General features: G+C 40.1%; 1 protein-coding gene across 4 annotated transcripts in view; it reads left to right on the forward strand.

Annotated features, from left to right (window-relative positions):
• The first annotated feature begins 3,323 nt into the window (after window positions 1-3,323).
• LOC121862372 (ATP-dependent RNA helicase DDX42-like) overlaps window positions 3,324-18,110 on the forward strand; it is a 50,400-nt gene continuing 35,613 nt past the window's right edge. Inside the window, exons 1-4 of one of the 4 annotated variants that reach the window (XM_042360626.1) lie at window positions 3,324-3,456; window positions 12,345-12,548; window positions 13,546-13,681; window positions 14,234-14,361. In XM_042360626.1, the coding sequence (XP_042216560.1) occupies window positions 3,347-3,456; window positions 12,345-12,548; window positions 13,546-13,681; window positions 14,234-14,361 (578 nt within the window). In that variant the 5' untranslated portion in view covers window positions 3,324-3,346. Of the gene's footprint in view, window positions 3,541-12,344; window positions 12,549-13,545; window positions 13,682-14,233; window positions 14,362-18,110 lie in introns of all 4 variants that reach the window. The other 3 variants (XM_042360627.1, XM_042360630.1, XM_042360629.1) reach the window with 3 other exon arrangements.

Consider the following 18,110-nt stretch of genomic DNA (forward strand, 5'->3'; position numbering starts at 1 on the left):
CGTTCTGTCCTAAGTTCGATTCCAGGAAACCCCCAGTCCGTCCAGCTGTAAACGACTACCTTTCTTTACAGTTTGGGATGTAAAGGCATCTGAGTACAGTGCCGGGGCCATGCTGCCCCCTTGTGTACCAAAGGCTGTTTATACAGTATGCTATATCCACGCTGTCCCTAGTGGACTATCAAACCTATGGGACCCACTCAGTTTCTACAATGGGAAGGCTTTATTAGTTATCTCCTCTCGGATATTTATACTTTGTACATTAGTGTGTGTGTGTGTGTGTGTGTGTGTGAGAGAGAGAGAGAGAGAGAGATGAAACATACAAGTCGAAATTATAGCCTGGAGCAAATAAATTCTGACAAACTCGGGAAGTGTTGCTGCAGGCCAGCTCTTGCTTCAAGTTCATCGGGAAGACGAGAAATCTGTTTGCAATACTTGGATCCTCAGTGATTCATGATTTAATATTTCCTCGTAATAGGAGACGAAATGACGCATTTATTAAGGGCATACTTTTGAATGGACCAGTCATTACGTTTTGACCCCCCCAATTAGGCTTTGCTGTAGGGTCTGCTTACGAAATAAAAATTTTGACTAACGTTTAATGTGAATTTAAAACGACAAAAAATGTAGGCTAAACGATGGACAAATAGAGGAGACTTTTACAGAGTACTAGAGGCTGGTCTTTCTTTAAATTATATGAATAGCAACCATGAAAGTAATAGCTGAACAGGGAAAGTAATAAAACAGGACGCTGGTGATTTGATCCTAATAAAGTACAGTACTGTCGAAAACTGTTGTATCGACTCAGATGCGCATCAGCTTAGATATTTGGTCTGTGTTTTGATATACTGTATAATTACTTGTTGGAGTAACTTCCTAAACTGCATCTTGACTATAGTTTATTCTACAAAACACACAATGATTTTAAAAGTTCGAAATAACCTTCCAGTACAGCGCGGGAAATTAATATTTAACTTTCAGCAGAAGGAATAAACATGGACGCTGATTTACACCTTCACAAAATATTCCATACTTGACCTTTCATGTAACCTTTTACTTAACTCCCCCTAAACAAATTATGAATAAACTCACGAGTGTTCGATCCATACCAACAAAAAGAATAAGAAAAAGATAACAAGGAGTGTTGTGTGTGGGCTACGTGTACGAGTCTCGGCCTTAACTCCGCCTGTTGTCTCATACGATAATACTCTTACATTCAGTACGGTGATTTACATGGCACCGCTGACCGCCTAAATGTGTTTGATAACCGTGGGAGAGCCGTGATTCGTGAAGCTGTGATGTAACGTGGTCTTATGTGGTGTTGTCTAATAGTTACATGCCCGTCATAGCAGATATTTTTAAAGTTTGTGCATTTTAATTGTATATATCGTATGTGAGGACAGAGAAGCGGAAGATCTTTTTATCGGGTGGCAAGGGCGGATCCAGGGGGGGGGGGGCATCCAACGGGGGGTCCGGACCCCTCCCCCCCGTTTTCACCAGAAATTTCAATAATTTTTTTTTAATGCAGTATTGAACTCAGACGCTTTTGTAAATTGCAAATTGATTGCTATTGAACTCAGAATATCTCCTAATATCAAGTGCACATGACTTCAATTGGCCTCCAAATGCCCATTATATTGGTCAAATTAAAAAAAAATATGGGGGGCCTTAACAGCGCCCCCCCCCCCCACCTCCCTAACCCCCAAGCAGCTAGGGCCTAGCTAGATGGGCTCGCTTTGCTCTTCATGTTACCCCAGTTGAAAATCGGAAAACTACTAGAAAAAATCTAAGTGGCGCCAGAAATGGCATTTTTTCTATTTATTAATAAGTTCAGACAAAAATAAAACGATTTTCATTTCTGACAACTTTTTTTTCATTTTACCCATAACCGAGATAATACGTGGATGATTGGCACCAACCAAACCGACCTGACCCCTAACTTCCTAACCGGTGGGCTCCATCCCCTGCATATTAAATATCTCGGTTCTAGGTCGTTTGCGAGGGAAATACCATAGAAGAAAAGTGTTTTAGAATTTTCTAAACTCCAGTCTATTGTCTGCAAAGAAGAAACCCGAGATTCTGTCCGTGGCAATAAATGCAATAAAAGCTTTCGAGTAGTTTTCTGACTTTCAACTCCAGATATTTCGATTGTGGGTAAAATGTGCTGAAAGTGTCAGATAAAAATCAACGTTTTTGTCTGAATTTTTCATAGAAAAAGGGTTATTGTATTTTCTCAATGTATGTCCAAAAAAAATAATAATAATTTTACCTTTTACGGAAGGGGTAATTTGCGTCTCCGGATAGAACATTATTTAATAGACACCTATTTCTTTTTTCTTCATATTTATTCAGGGTTTTTTGAGGTGAAGGATAGAAAAAATAAATCCCAATGATCGTAAATTAGGGAAGACTAGGTTGGTTATGTCAGGATGTACCTGGTTAGTTATAACACTTGTAGTATCTCTCACTGGCCAGCAGCAACTTACATTTCATAAACGATGCACCACCAATCCTCAGGATTACAATTAACATTTTGTTTACTCCTTTGGTACATCTTTTCAGTTTTATCGTTTTTATGATCTTCATACTTCAGTCACTTATTCTTCTATTTCTGTCACCGTATATTTGTTTCAGTAAATAAACTATAGTGCGTTAAGACGTGTTCTGGACGCTGAGTCAAATATCACAGTTAAAAAACAAAAACAGACAATTGAGGTAGACCGCAGATCGTCCTCAGTACAGTAATCAGTTTTTCATCTAATTCATCAGAGCAGTACATTTAGTAAAAGACGTACGATCAAACTTAACCCTCAGAACTAATGATACCACCCGCCAAAGTGTTGTTAGCGTCCCATAACTACATTATTGAGTATTAGCAAGTGGAGATAAATAGTGGTCAATGATTACCTGGGATCGGGGAGGTCTAATCTTTGCCGAAACCCGAACCTCGCAAGGACGACAGGTAGAATCTTAAATGTATAAAATGGAACCACTTTTTTCTTATATTTACAGTATTAAGATTTATTATTATTATTTTTTTTCACCGGGTCTTACAAATATGTCGGTCTTATAATCCCTCCAGGAGTTGAAAGAACGGCATCTTCCAATTTCAGGTAATTTCGTTTTAATTTCATGTACTGGTAAGACTATTCACAATTAATAATAATATAATAAAGTATAAAAAATCAAGTTTCATTTCTTAAAAATAAGGCTCCATTTCCTCTACTTGTCTTGCAAATTTTACATACAAGGGTATAGCTGGGGAAAATATAACCTTCAATTATTCCTTATCTTCTATATATTTTCCTCAATTTTAATATCATTAGTAATTATATAACAGATTACCTAAATGTCATTACCTTTAATTTTCAAGATTATTGTATTCTTCTCGGTGGTTGATCGGCATAGTTGGTGCTGTCGACAAAATTGTAAACAACGATTGATTGTGCTGCGGCCGAGGTTGGTTGTTATTGTTACGAATTACCTGACATACCGGTGCTTCCTCTTACTAGTGTAGCTCCTAAGACAATATACAGGGGTTTGGTGAGTTATTTACATTAATCAATAGAGGGTTTATTATTTGGTGGCATCATAACTTGTGTTCAAGGACTACAAACAAATAAGTCGTAATGTTGTCTTAAGAATTGATGGTGAGCCTTTTTATCATTAGAGATTTTGAGAAGGTGGTTAGAAGGAGTTCATTTATTCTCTTGAAATCTTAATATTTTATGTTTCTTTTGCATTTGAACTAGACACTTTGAAGACTTTGCATTGAAGTAAAGTTGGTAATGTTGCAGTGCATGTGCAACAAAAGAATTCAAGGTAAACTTTTATTTGGTCACCTTTTTTGGTAATAAATTAAGCAATGGAAATATCAAACCAAATTAATCCTTGTTTATTCTAGAGTCGATTTAAAAAAATGGTAGTAAGAACTTGAACTTATTACATCTATAATACTGAAGCTAGTTATCATGGCTAAACTAATTACTTTTTTAGTAAATTATATTGAATTTAAAGTGTTTCTTACCTTTAGTTCAGGAGAAGGGCTTGTGCATATTAAAAGATAGTAGTTTTCAGTGTCAGTAAAGGTGGAGGGAACTTTAAGCACCAGAAGGACTTAATAGAATTGCACCAAATTTCCTGATGTTGTTTGAATGATACTGTGTAATAAAATCAAAGTGAGAACATTGTATTTTTTCAAATGTTCTTTGTAGCCTATCCTTCAATTATAAATTACTTGTTAATGGGCAGGCATGAAGGAAGAGGGAAATAATGGGGTAAAAACTCTGCGAACACTGATCGTATGGCAGTTCAAGTAATTTCACGTCTCTACGTCCTTTGTAGGTGAAGAAATAAAATACTTACCTTAATTATAGTGCCACCGGATCTCCCATAGTGACCATGTTTTGGTTCACATTGTCTCATATACGGGAGCGTCCGTGGTCTTTGCTTGCGTATCAAGAAACCATTGATGATCTCATCGGGTGTGTTTATTACAATTGATATTGGATTGAATTCGTTCTTTTTTTTTGAGATGGTGTTTGGATGATGGTAAGAAAATCGAAACCACAATGCACAGGTTAGGAAGTTAGGTAGGTTAGGTCAGACTCTACTAGGCTTTGTGCATTCTTGCTTCCATTTTCGTGCTCAGTACCATACAAATAGTACCTCCAGAAATTTTGGTTCAATTCCGTAAGTTATTTCTGGTGCTAGTGGTCTCCACCTTTACCTCAGTGTCTTCTTGACGTCCAAGTACAGGTATTTATGTTTAGTAATAGTCTTGGGCATGGTTCCTGGTTAACTATGAACTTAACGAAAATCGTTCAATAAAAGATAACTTCATGCTTACCTCAAAAAAAAAAAAAAAAATTGGAGGATTTTTAGTTTTAGTGATAGCATTTTGGTATTTTTTATGACAAACACTAATATACATTGATGCTTTACCTTTTTACGGCACCACTTGATTGTGTATGTGAACATGGAATGTTTTGTAGACAGGAACACCCTAATCCTTCCCAGAGACTGTTCCATACACACAAATATAGTACTTCCAGCAACTGCTACATTACAGGTATCCCTCGATATATAATTATGCGTTAGGTTCCTGAAAACCATTCATTAAGTGAATTTTTGTATAGTGAATAAAAAAACATAATGGGAAAAATAGGGTTCAGTTCCCCTTTGACAAGAAAACACCTATATCATGCCTGAGAAACATAAAATGAGTTCACGAACAACAAAAAACTTATCTAACTAATGGTATATCGTACACAAGTACAGTGGTCCCTCGGTTAAAGAGCACAATCCGTTCCAGAAGGTTGTTCGTAAACCGAAAAACTCGTTAACCGAAACCATTGTTTCATTGGGTTTTTGGGTAATTGGTTCCAGCTCACCGAAAATTGCCTAAATTCATCAAAAAAGGTAGAAAAGTTCACTTACTTTAAGGTGTGTATGTAGAAGGCTCCTGGATGATGATGCTGATGTGAATTTGAAGTGGGAGGAGGAGAAGGGAGAGAAGGAAGTGGAGGTGGAGGAGAAGCATTTTACTGCTTCTTGGAAGGTGACTCACCTTCCATGAAAATGTCAGGAACCTCTGGACTGACATTTTCTCCACCATGAACATCCTCTCTCCTTCTTGAAGTGGAAGGCTGAGGGATAGCATCTTGTTCCCTCTGCCTTTTACTGAAGAAAGTGTCAATTGTGGTCTGTGGGGCATCTCTCCTCCTCATCATTAACTTATGTTTAAAGAAGGAGACCATTGTGTCCTCAACATGACACAAAGTTAGTTCAGATTTTTCCACATCTGGGTGCCTTGAAGCCAGTTTCCTGAACTTCTCCCAGTAGTAAATAACATCTTTCAACTCTGAAGTTGACATATGGTCATCGCTTTCCTTTTCCTCCTCACCATTGTCAGCCTTTAACATCTCATCCAGTTGCTGCAAGTCATCAGGAGTAAGTTCCTCCTCATGAGACATCACAAGCTCTTCCACATCATCCTCCTCCACTTCAAGGCCCAATGACTGACCAATGGACACAATCTCCTGGTCCAACTCCGCTTCTTCCTCAAATCCCTCAAAATCATGGATTACTGATGGCCACAGTGCTTTCCATGAAGAATTGAGGGATCTAGTGGAGACTTCTTGCCATGATGACACAATAAATCTTACAGCCTCCAGGATGTTGAATTGTGTCTTCCAGAACTGTTTCAGTGTTAGTTCAGGATCATTGGAAGTTGCCTAATGACACCTCCTAAACATTTTCTTCATGTACAACTTCTTGAAGTTGCTGATCACATTCTGGTCCATTAACTGTATGATTGATGTAGTGTTGGGAGACAAAAACAACACTTTCACAAAGTCAAATTGATACTCCAAATTTCTGGCAAGGTCAGGGTCATGACCAGGAGCATTATCCATGAGGAGAAGAGCCTTTAAAGGGAGTTTATTGGTGGTTAGGTAGCTCTTGACAGAAGGGCAAAACACCTCAACAGCCCATTCATTAAAGAGCTGTCTTGTCACCCATGCCTTGCGGTTGGACTTCCAAAAAACTCCAAGCTTTACCACTTTCTGTTGCTTGAACACCCTGGAATTTTCAGAGTGGTAGACAAGCATAGGCTTCAGTCGGAAATCCCCTGAAGCATTGGCACCAAGCAATAGAGTGAGACGGTCTTTCATGGGTTTATGCCCTAGTAAAGAGGCTTCATCTCTGGTGATGAATGTTCATTTGGGCATCTTTTTCCAAAACAGCCCAGTTTCGTCCACATTGAACACTTGCTGTGGAAGATAATTTTCTTCATCCATAAGTTCTTTAAACTCCACTAAAAACTTTGCTGCCCCTTCCTTATCAGCACTAGTAGCCTCACCATGCCTTACTACACTAAATATGTCACTTCTTTTCTTAAATTTTTCGAACCAGCCTTTGCTGGCCCTAAAATCTTCAAATTCTGTGCCTGAAGAACCAGGTTGATCTGTCTTTAAATGTTCATAAATCTCCCTGGCTCTTTCACAAATAAATTCAATAGAAACTGAATTACCTTTCATCTGTTTTTCCCTAATCCAGATGAGAAGTAACCTCTCTGTTTCTGCAATTAGGGATCTACTTTTAAACACTCTGGTAGATTTGTCTCTCACTTTCACTTCTTTAAATTTTTCTTTCTGTGCAAGAATTGTCGACACAGTTGATGTCGACATGCCATATTCTTTGCATAGCACATTTGTTCTAATGCCCTCTTCATGTTTTTTATAATTTCCTGCTTAGTTTGGATTGAAATCGCTTTTCTTGATCACTTAGGCCCCATGCTGGATTCAAACAATCTCAACACGTGATATTTTAAGTTTAAGTTTAAACTTGCTGTAAATAAAGAATATTTTCTTTAAAATAACACCGCACTGCGCTGTATATTGTCAATATGTAAAATTAATTTCAAAATGACCAATAATTTGCTTGGAAACCACAGAAAAAAAGCGTTTAGTTGGAGAGAGTCTCAAGCAAGATGTTACCTCCACTGAAAAGACAGAGAGACTAACGCTTGTATGGTGTGTTGGCAGGCTGGATGGCGCGCATGAAACTAGTTTCCTTACCTTCAATTATGTTCAATAATTGTTAAAATGACTAAAGAATCTAATATTAAACTTTTAAAATTATTGAATAGTATAAACTTCTTGATATTTACTAAAATAGTAAGGAATTTAAGCCCTAGAACCGATTACTGTATTGGCGGACTAATACTACAGCTGGTTGACCGCCAAGTGCAAGCGAAAACATGTTGAGGTCAGCTCGTAAGAAACTCGCTAATCGAGGGATTGCTCGCTAACCGAAGTTAAGAATCTTATGGAAGGTAACTCGTTAACCGAGGCTCTCTTTAACCGAGGGACCACTGTACTGTAATTAACTAACACATTAAAAACATTAATAACATACTTTCTAGGTGAAAATATTTAGCTAAAACCATTAATGAAAAGCTAAACGGAGTATAACACAACTGCCATTTGTATAGACACTGCTGCGTGGCCTCAAGCCTCGCCACAGTAACACAGCCCAGCTAGGACGCTGCCTCTGCTGACCTTAGCAACAGGGCTCCCACACTCTGCTCCTCCTTTCCACTCTAGTACACAAAGAAATGTTTTTGACCTTATGATAGTTATTTCCTTTACTTTTTTGCACATTATGTATGTAGGATTGTGTCTGCATGTAACTGAGTAAGAAAAAGAAGAAAGTTATGTTTATCTACCCAAAATTACAAGCTGAAGAGTTGGAACATAACCATAACATGACTGCCCCCAGTTCAACTTGTTAACTCATTGGTGCATGAAGAAATATTTATTCCTTTTATGTTTTGTACCTTATGATAATTATTATTATTACTATTACAGTATCGTCTGCATTTACGCGGCCAATTGAACCCGTGGAGGTCTACGTAAAACGAGAAACGCGTAAACGAAATAACAGAACATATGGGATTAATTGTAATTGAGACTGGGCCGACTCCCAAACTCCACTTTTTCCGACACAATACGTACCTTGTAGTAAAAATAACATCATAATTTTATGATGGTATTGACACACACATAATATCTAAATAAAAAACTACAAATATAAAGGTGTTTAACACTTACGTTTGTAGAAGAGATGGGTCGGCACACGTGGATAGCGGCTGGTTCCGAGGCAGGGGGCAGATTAGTGGCCCTCCGGTGAATCACTATCACTACTCACAGAGGTTTGCAGGGCCTCCCTGACAAACCTCTCAAAGTCCATATACTCACTGTCACTATCACTGACTTGGGCTGGCTGTGGTTGTGGTGGGTTGCGGGCGAGACTAGCATTGATGTTGTCGTGATACATCTGGACATACGGCTCCATAATTTTCGACAGAAGGTTATTAGACACTTCATACCGATGCTTGACTGTGTCTTTGTCAAGGATGAGCTTGATTTTCTCCCCCAACTCGATGACTTCCTTCACATAACCATGGCTTGGTCCAGGTAGTTCAAGATTTCTCGGGGGTGGTGGGGGTCCAGCGGAAGCCATTGTGAGGGGAATAGCGGGCACAAGAGAGAACAGTATACGCAGAGAACTGAGAACAATGAGACTGGCCCGGCTAGGTCAGCGACTTCTTCCCTCTGGTGGCAGGGCACGTCATGTTACATTAGACCAATCACAGCTAGTGGCGGAGGGAATGCGTGGGTGGTAAGGATGCGTGGCCCGATCACAGTCCGATACGTCATATGACGTCAGCGATAACGTAAGAGCGACCTAATGTGCACCCTCCAGGCGCCGCTTCCCGCGTAAATGATGGAATGAACCGCGTAACTTAAAATTTTCATTCTGGCAAGGTGCCGTGTAAATGACCAAACGCGTAAACAAAATCCGTAAATGGAGACTACTTTTTTTTTTTTGCACATTTGTATGTTAGGATTGAATGTGCATGTAACTAAATAAAACAAATATGAATAAATTTATGCTTAGCTACCTGAAATTATGAGTTGAAAATAACCATAAAATTACTCACACCTGGTAAGGATAGGGCTAGGGGGATGTGGCCGCCCCAGCTGACCCCCGGGGATGCACGATTTGAATTTTTGCCGAGACCCAAATTTGTATAAGTGGGAAAGCTTTTGTAACATGAAAAAAGAGGTGGTAATCTAAGAAATTTGTATAAGCGAATTTTCGTATCTCGAATGTTTGTACAGTATAGCCAGGGATACAGGTACCTGCACATCTATATGATGTAAAGTGAACCAACAAGACCTACTGTACCTATCCTAGGATGGAAATAGAGGCAGATCCTGATTTATGAAAGAGTTAAGTTTTTGAAAAGCCTTTCAAAAATTGTGTTTGTAAATTGAATTAAGTTCCTATAGACTACCATTATAGCAGCTTTGTTTCTAAGAAATCCCCAAAACTTAATGAATTGATGTTGAACATGTTTTTAATAAAATTGTTTTGGTTAAATAATGCTTATGACATTGAATTAAATGCAATACTGTAGTAAGTTTATGTAATTCATATTACTGTAATTATATACTGTACTGTACTTAGTGATGCAAAAAAAACAAACATGTTTTTGGGGGTTTGTGGGTTTTTTTCTCAAAAGAAACATTTAAAAAACAATTTTAATTTTGCTTGAAAAGATAATTGATTTGTTCTACACCATTTTCTATGCTTTTTTTTTGTCAGTCATTGTAGCCTGAGTCTTACTATCCTGGAAGGGGTGAAAATAGCCGTCTCCTTGCACACACTGGCTGAGGTGGATCGACAAGAGGTTTAAGTACTGTATTGCAAGAAACGAACCAAGTTCCTCCACCACATTAAAGGAGGTAGCAGGGCTTGAACCTCTGACCCTCAAGCTGAAAGACTTGAGTGCCTTACAGCCATAATGTCACCTGTGTTAAAATTTTATTTTTAATTCTTGTTCTTACCATAATTATTTAATTTTATCCTCTTCAACACTGATTGGCTCGTTAGCCGCTTGGGCGGTCGGTCACGTCTCTGTTACAAACTGCTGGCAAGTATACTGGGCATGCATTGGCTCCTGAATGTATCTGAACCTGCTCTAGTGTTGGTCAAGTCTGGTTCTTGAAAGAGCTCACACTCGTGTTTTTCACAACGCTCTCTGTCAGGCTGTTCCAAGAGTTTAAAATTCTCACTCCGAAAAAATTTGCCCTCATAGTTTTCTGAACTTGTGGCTTTTTCAACCTTGAGCTGTAACCCCTTGTGGGGTAGACGTCCACCAGCTTCAGGTATGTACATTCGACCGAGTAGTGCCCCCCCGAGATGTTTATACACTTCGATTAAGTCGCCCCTTGCCCGTCTGTAGTATAATCTAGGTAGTTGCAGGCACTTCAATCTCTCTGGGTAACTGATGTTCCGTAGAGCAGGCACCAGTTTGGTGGCCCTCCTTTGGACATTTTCAATCAATTGACAGTCTCTAGCATACCTCGGGAACTGGCCGGAGTGACTACTCCAGACGGGGAAACAACTCACTTTTGAAGATTGTGATGAGCGATGGACCATCCAGATATCTAAACGACCTTCTTATAAGACCTTCTAGTTTCGTTGCCTGATTCACCCTCTTCTCATAATGACCAAAGAACTTAAGTTCATTGTCAACATAAACACCCAGGTCCTTTTCATATTCCATCTCTGTTAATGCAGTCTCTTCATCCTGTTGGGACATGTGATAAGTCTCCTTACCATTGGTGCAACCCAGGGGCATCCTTTTACACTTTGTGACATTGAATCTTAGCAGCCATTTCCTCAACCATTCTTAAAGCTCACAGAGATCTTTCTGCAGCTCTTCACAGTCTGTTTGGTTTTTAATTTTCCTAAATAATTTGGCATCGTCCACAAACATTTGTAGGAGGAGTTTGTAGCTTCTGGCATGTCATTTATGAAACAAACAAACAACAACAGGCCCAATACACTACCCTGTGGCACTCCGCTAGTCACAGGTACACATGACTATTTTGTACCATTAATCACCAAACACTGTTTGCAGTCATGCAGAAAGTCTCCGATCCACGCCAGGACACTTCCCCAAATTCCGTACCCTTCCAGTTTAGTTCTCAGCCTTTCATGCAGTACGCTGTCAAAAGCCTCGGCAATATCTCGGTATATATTTCCACCGTGTTCTAGAAATTTTAGCCCAAGCATCTAGTACCTTGAGTAAATGTGTTAAGCAGGATTGCCCCGGCATAAAACCATGTTGGCATTCCTTTACAGAGTTGTTTCGTAGCAGATGTTTCATCATGGCATCTCTTACGATGCTCTCTAGTACTTTACACACTATGCTGGTCAGGCTCACTGGTCTATAATTATTTGTGGAGTGACGATCGCCCTTCTTGAATAAAAACCTCACATAGCCATTTTCCAGTCACCGGGGACCTTTTGCACATCCAGGCTACTTAAACCTAGGATTAATTAAGATAAGCAAAAATAATAAAATTTATAACCCGTCCCAATTGCACTACCGTCTGTTCATATTATTCCACAACTAGATATTATGTTGACAGTTTAATTACATTCTAAAACATCAACACAATGGCTGTACAGTCACTCAAAAACTATATCTGCTTGGGGGGCTGATGACTTTCAGAATGAACAATGCGACTCTTGTTGTCTCGTTAGGGTTGCCAAAATCTTTCGTCTGTTGTTATATTTTTTCAACACAATTTTGTTTTGATAGTTCTTAGGGTGACTGCGCATGTGCTGCGTAACTATGAATTTTGTCAACTTCTGTACACTGCTTGAATACACTTCTTAATGTTTAATAATGAGATACAGCATTTGTACTTATTTATTATACAGAGAGTTGTGTATACTGTAATTGAATTCTCCTTCTTGAACAGTTGGGCAACAATGAGCTACAACAGAGGCCGAGGTTTTGGTTTTGGAGGGTTTTCGTTTGCGAGGAAACAAGAAGCAATCCCACCTCCACCTAATGCCACCCTAAGCAAACATGGCTACCACACAATGACAGCCATTAGCCAGAATGCAATTTCTGGAGGTTGTGGTTATGGTCAGCCTCGCAAGAGACCTAGGGATGAGGATGAGTAAGTCTCTGAATTTTGTTCAGTGCATAATGATTAAAAAATGATATACTGTACAAGTTGTCTACAAAGTCCTGTTCTAGTTTTGAAATTTAATTGCAACAAAACTAAAAGAAATAGAATGATGCAGTTTTTTGCAATTTGTTACTTTACAAATAAAGATTTATAATTTCTGCATTGCACCCTAACATGCACACCATTAGTGGACCATAGCCCATCCCACCATTACTCCATTTGAGTCCATTTGTTGGTCTACATATCCTTCGTTACTTCTGATGTCCTTGGTCATCAATGTATAAAGTGTTTCAATGTCAGCAACTGAGGTCTGGAGATGGGCCTAGTATGTCCAGCCCATCTTCCAGAGGATTTCCCCTCAAGGAAGTTAAAATCAAATTCCAATAGTGAATGGTTGTGACTCTGGAAGCCAGATGACACATTGAGCTTTCTGCTGTGTAGACGCCTTCATTCAAGCTTCTATTGTTAGCGCCTGGACGCTCACATTACAAGCTGTAAATCAAGAAAAACTTCATAAATCTTTTTCGGTTTTGTTGTACAGTAATAGCATTTTAAAAACAGAACAGGACTTTGTAGACACACTGTTCTGTTTAGTACAAGTATAATTTTCATTACAGTAATCTGGGTACAGTACAAGTTATAAATATTAACTATATAGCTCTGTAAAAAATATGATGCTGCATACTGTACCTTTATTGTTCCTTATGGTTATGATTGGGAAGATAAACACTTTTTTAATTTTCTTTTCTAAACTTGAGGTCCAGTCAACAAATTGGGACCTGGGATTTTATGCTTTACAATGTAGACAGTTCTGAGAGTAGCTACATGGTTACTTGTTCCTTGCTCACTTATAAAATGAGATTTCAGGATTTATCTCTGATGTACAGTATAATCTGTGAATGGCTTCTTATGTCACAGCAGGTTTTTACCAGTTATGAGAAAACCTTTACTCTCTGCACCATTAATAAGTACCTAAAACTAACAGGTATTTTGATGATGAGGACGAGAGCTTCGAAGGAGCATACCAGCCTGCCCCAGGTAGTCCTGGACCCCAGAGAAAAGATTCTTCAGACTCTGATGAGGATCCACTGGATGCCTTCATGGCTGGAATTGAACAGGAGGTGCTTATACTCTTTTCATAGACACATACTTTGCAATGTATTTGATATTATGTTCATTGAATCATTGTTCAACAGGAGGTAGACTTGTACACTATAGGTTATGATATTGTTGATTTATTTGTTAGACGTTCAGTACATACTTTACATTTTAAGAGCTATGCACAGAATTACTGTGTTAATAAAAGGCATTTGCTATGGTAAATTTCCATTTGAGAGGCGTGGAGAATAATTGAGGTTCAAAGTGAAAAATATGTTGCAAAATAAAAATTGAAGTTCAATAATTTCCTTGTTCTATATACTGTACAGTACTGTAATTTGCTTGGAACCCCTTATCTTTACCTGCTGTATGAATCAATATTGAAAATGAAAAGAGAAAGTAGTTTCTTCACCTGTAATATGAACAATATGCCAAGATTTGGAAACATTTGGTGCTCAACTATTAGCCAAGTAATATTTAATAAAAAAATTAATTTAGTTCTGCATTTGCTGTTGAAGTGGGATATTATTTAACAGCTGTGATTAATAATTGTGGATAAATTTAATATTTTATAGGTAAAAAGGACAAAGGGTAAAGGTGCAGGAGAGAAAAAAGAAATGAAAGGAGTTCGAGATGACATAGATGAGGAGGACGATGAAGAGTCTTACTACAGATACATACAAGAAAACCCCAATGCTGGCAGGTAAGTACAGTACAGAGACCCAGTGGATCCTGAGTTCTTGGATAGGGTATGCTTTTTATTGCTATAGTTTCATAGAGGGTGTTTCATGTTTTTGTGTTGTGGCATAGCTGGATGCATCACGAGCAACAGCAGAGGGCCCCAAGGAAGAACTTAATGCTAGTCAGCTATCATCTTTGTATGTTGTGGCCAAGAGTGTCAATGAGCTGCATCTTGTCTTGGTGTGAGAGCACCAATCAGCAGTCACTAACTTAGAAGCCATTGAAGGTGTGTGTGTGGATATGATACAATGTTGACAAGCCAAGCTTTGTGCAAGCTAGTTGTGAGGTACAGTATTTTGTATTAAAATATGAATTATAAATTAGCAACAGGGTATGTTAAGATTTGTAAAGGTGTTTAGATGCCTGAAGAAATGTGAGTGTATATGAGGCGTCTATCGTAGGAATGACGAACTCGCCAAATCATAGTTTTGAGTAAACGCACGTCAAAGCTTTAGAACTGTAAAATCACACAGCGCCATGGAATATTGATAGAATTGCCTCAGTTATGTTCTATATTGATAATTTTTGTGTGTAGAAGGTGTGCATAATACAACGACAAGCCTGTTGTACCCAAAAAATATTATAAATAGCCAGTAAAATAAATATTATTCTTCCCAATGTACACGTAAAAAAAAAAGTTTCACAAGACAAACAATCACTTTTATAATTGCTTCATGCTTTAAACGCTTGCGTGATAGCCCAGAGGGGCCAGGCACATTATCACTTTCTGAAGAAATCATTATTAATCCACCAAAATGTCTATTTAATCAAAAACAACAGAGTTAACAGGAGCACTATCGATGAGAAACACATTCACGACGCTACCACTACTTTGCTGTCACTCGGAATCAAGTATGATGATCATCCAGCTATGATACAATGATATGAGTTATTAAGGATGTCACCTAGGTTGGTGAGTTTTGAGCTGACTAAAGAGGCCGATACGGGACCAGCAGGGTTGTCCACAGATGTTGCACCTGTGGAGGGCTACATCTAGTGTGGGAGAGGCGGAAGCAGCATCTTTCCGGCGTTGGCGCTTGTCTGCCTCATTATGCAGTCGGGCTAACTCAAAAGTATTGACACCTTCTCGTGTGGTGCTGCTCCAAGCGTTACGGTGTGGAGTAATAGACTCCCAGGTGAAGGGGTCGATTTGGCACTTTTTCAGGTTTGTCTTAAGACTAATGTTATACCTATTCAGTTGCCCGCCAGTTTTACGTTTACTATTCGTTAGGTGACTGTAAAGTAGCTGCTTTGGCAGTCTACTGTCGTCCACGCGGGTAACATGGCCAGTCCAGAGTAGTTGTTCATGGATAATGGGAGCCTCAATGCTCCTACAGTTGGTGTCAGCGAGAATACTGGCATTTGTTCTCTTGTCTTCCCAGCGAACTCGGAGGATGGAACATAGACTACTTTGGTGAAAGTTTTCAAGTGAATTGAGGTGCCTCCTGTATGTGACCCATGTCTCGCTGCTGTATAGCAGGGTGGGGAGGACCACTGCTCGATACTACATGTAACTTTGTAGATAATCTCAGCTCCCTACAGCTGAAGACACTGGTACGGAGTCTGCCAAAGGCTTGAGATGCACATCTGATCCGATGTTGAATCTCTTCATCGATGTCCGCAGTGGTGGACAGGTGGGAGCCGAGATACTGAAAGTGGGTAACATTAGAGAGGGTAGTACCGTTAAGCTGGATGGATAATGGAGATGTGGCTGAACCAGGGGCAGGATGAAAGAGAATCTGAGTCTCACGTACATTCACCTCAAGGCCGAAGTGTGCATACGCATCTTTGTAGGAGTTCAGGATCTCCTGTAGGTGGCATTCAGTGTGAGCGACAAGGGTGAGGTCGTCTGCATACTGCAGTTCGGTAATGGAAGCTGCTGACACGTTTGTTCCTTCCTGGAGTCGTCTTATGTTGAAAAGACCCTTCATCCGGTACTCGATGTACACTCCGCTGGCTAAATTGGCACTAGCACGAGTAAGGAAGGCAGCCAAGAAAATGGGAAAGAGAGTTGGTGTCAGTACACATCCTTGTTTAACCCCTGTTTGGATGGGGAAGAACTCAGACTGGGTGCCATTGTGCAGGACACTACCGTTCATGCCGTCGTGGAGCTGCCTCACAGTGGTGATGAATTTTGGTGGGCAGCCAAAACGGCTGAGGGTCTGCCAGAGGACTTCCCTGTTGACTGAGTCGAAGGCCTTGGTTAGGTCATTGAAGGCCATGTACAGGTCACGACGCTGTTCTCTTCACTTTTCCTGTATCTGGCTGGCAGCAAAGATCATGTCAGTGGTGCCACATTGAAATTCTGGCAGGAAGTTTTCCGCCTCAGGAAGAAGTCTGTTTAGGAGGACTCTGGCGATAATCTTGCCAGTTATGGACAGCAGCAAGATCCTACAGTAGTTGCCACAGTCTGACCGGTCTCCCTTGTTCTTATAAATATTGACGATGGAGGTGTCTTTAAGAGTTTGGAGGGATTTCCTCCTTTTCCCATATATTCTCCAGGAGAGAGTGGAGATGGCTGGTAAGCAGAGGTCCTCCTGCTTTATACACCTTAGCTGGGATTCCATCAGGCCCCAAGGCTTTGTTATTCTTCATCTGTTTGATGGCAGTAGCTACCTCATCCAGAGATGGAGGATAGCGGAGGTGGGTCAGCTCTGGATGCTGAGGGACCTGCTGGGTAGTCAGGACATCCACATTGGTATTTCGGTTTAGCAGTGAATGGTAGTGCTCTTTCCAGCGCTGAAGGATGCCTTTAATTAGGGAGTTACTGTCGAATGAGTGGAGGGGGGCTGCGCCATGAGTGGTTGGCCCATAGAATGTTTTAGTGGAATTTAAAAATTTGCACATCTTGTGCTGATCTGCAAGTTTTTGTGTTTCACATGCTTCATTTTTAAACCAGTCTTTCTTTAGAGTGTGAAATTCAATCTGGGCTGCCGCTTTCTTCTTGTGGAAGGTATCAGCTTTGGTCCGAGACTGAGGGTTGTTTTGCCAGTCAGTTAAAGCAGCACTTTTATCATCGATGAGTACGTTGATTTCTGGGTCATTTTCATCAAACCAGTCCTGGTGTATTCTTCGATCTGGTCGAGGGTCTCTGCAGGTTATTGTCATGACAGTGTTGAGAATACCCCATTTGGCACTGGGATTTGGGTTGTTTGTTGTCATGCTGTGTATCAGCCCATGTTTGAGCTGCTCTCTGAAAGCCTGTGCTATCGCTGGATCCTCCAGACTCTTAGTGTCTAAACCTTTTCTGGAGGCTTGCTGCCTTTGCCATTTTGGGGCAATGTGAAGTGAGAACTTGGACCTGATGAGCCGATGATCAGTGTCACAGTGGTCTGAGTCACACATGGCACGGGTGATGAGGACATCTCGGCGATCTCTCTCTTTGACAATGATGTAGTCAATGAGATGCCAGTGTTTGGATGGTGGGTGTTGCCACGAACCCTTGAACTTGTTGACTTGCCTAAACAAGGTATTGGTGACAGTGAGGTTATGCGCAGCACACTTGCTGAGGAGGAGTAGGCCTCTGGGATTACATGTGCCTAGTCAATTTCTCTCTATGGTTCCCTGCCAAATGTTAGCATTTCTGCCAACTTTGTCATTGAAGTCACTAAGGACCACAACCTTGTCTTCTCTGGGGATAAAGGTTAGCACTCTGTCAAGGTCGGCATAAAAGGCCTCCTTGATGTCATCCTCTGCATCCAGTGTTGGGGC

This window comes from Homarus americanus, unplaced genomic scaffold (genome assembly GCF_018991925.1).
Source record: "Homarus americanus isolate GMGI-L3 unplaced genomic scaffold, GMGI_Hamer_2.0 scaffold31037, whole genome shotgun sequence".
Classification (NCBI taxonomy): domain Eukaryota; kingdom Metazoa; phylum Arthropoda; class Malacostraca; order Decapoda; family Nephropidae; genus Homarus; species Homarus americanus.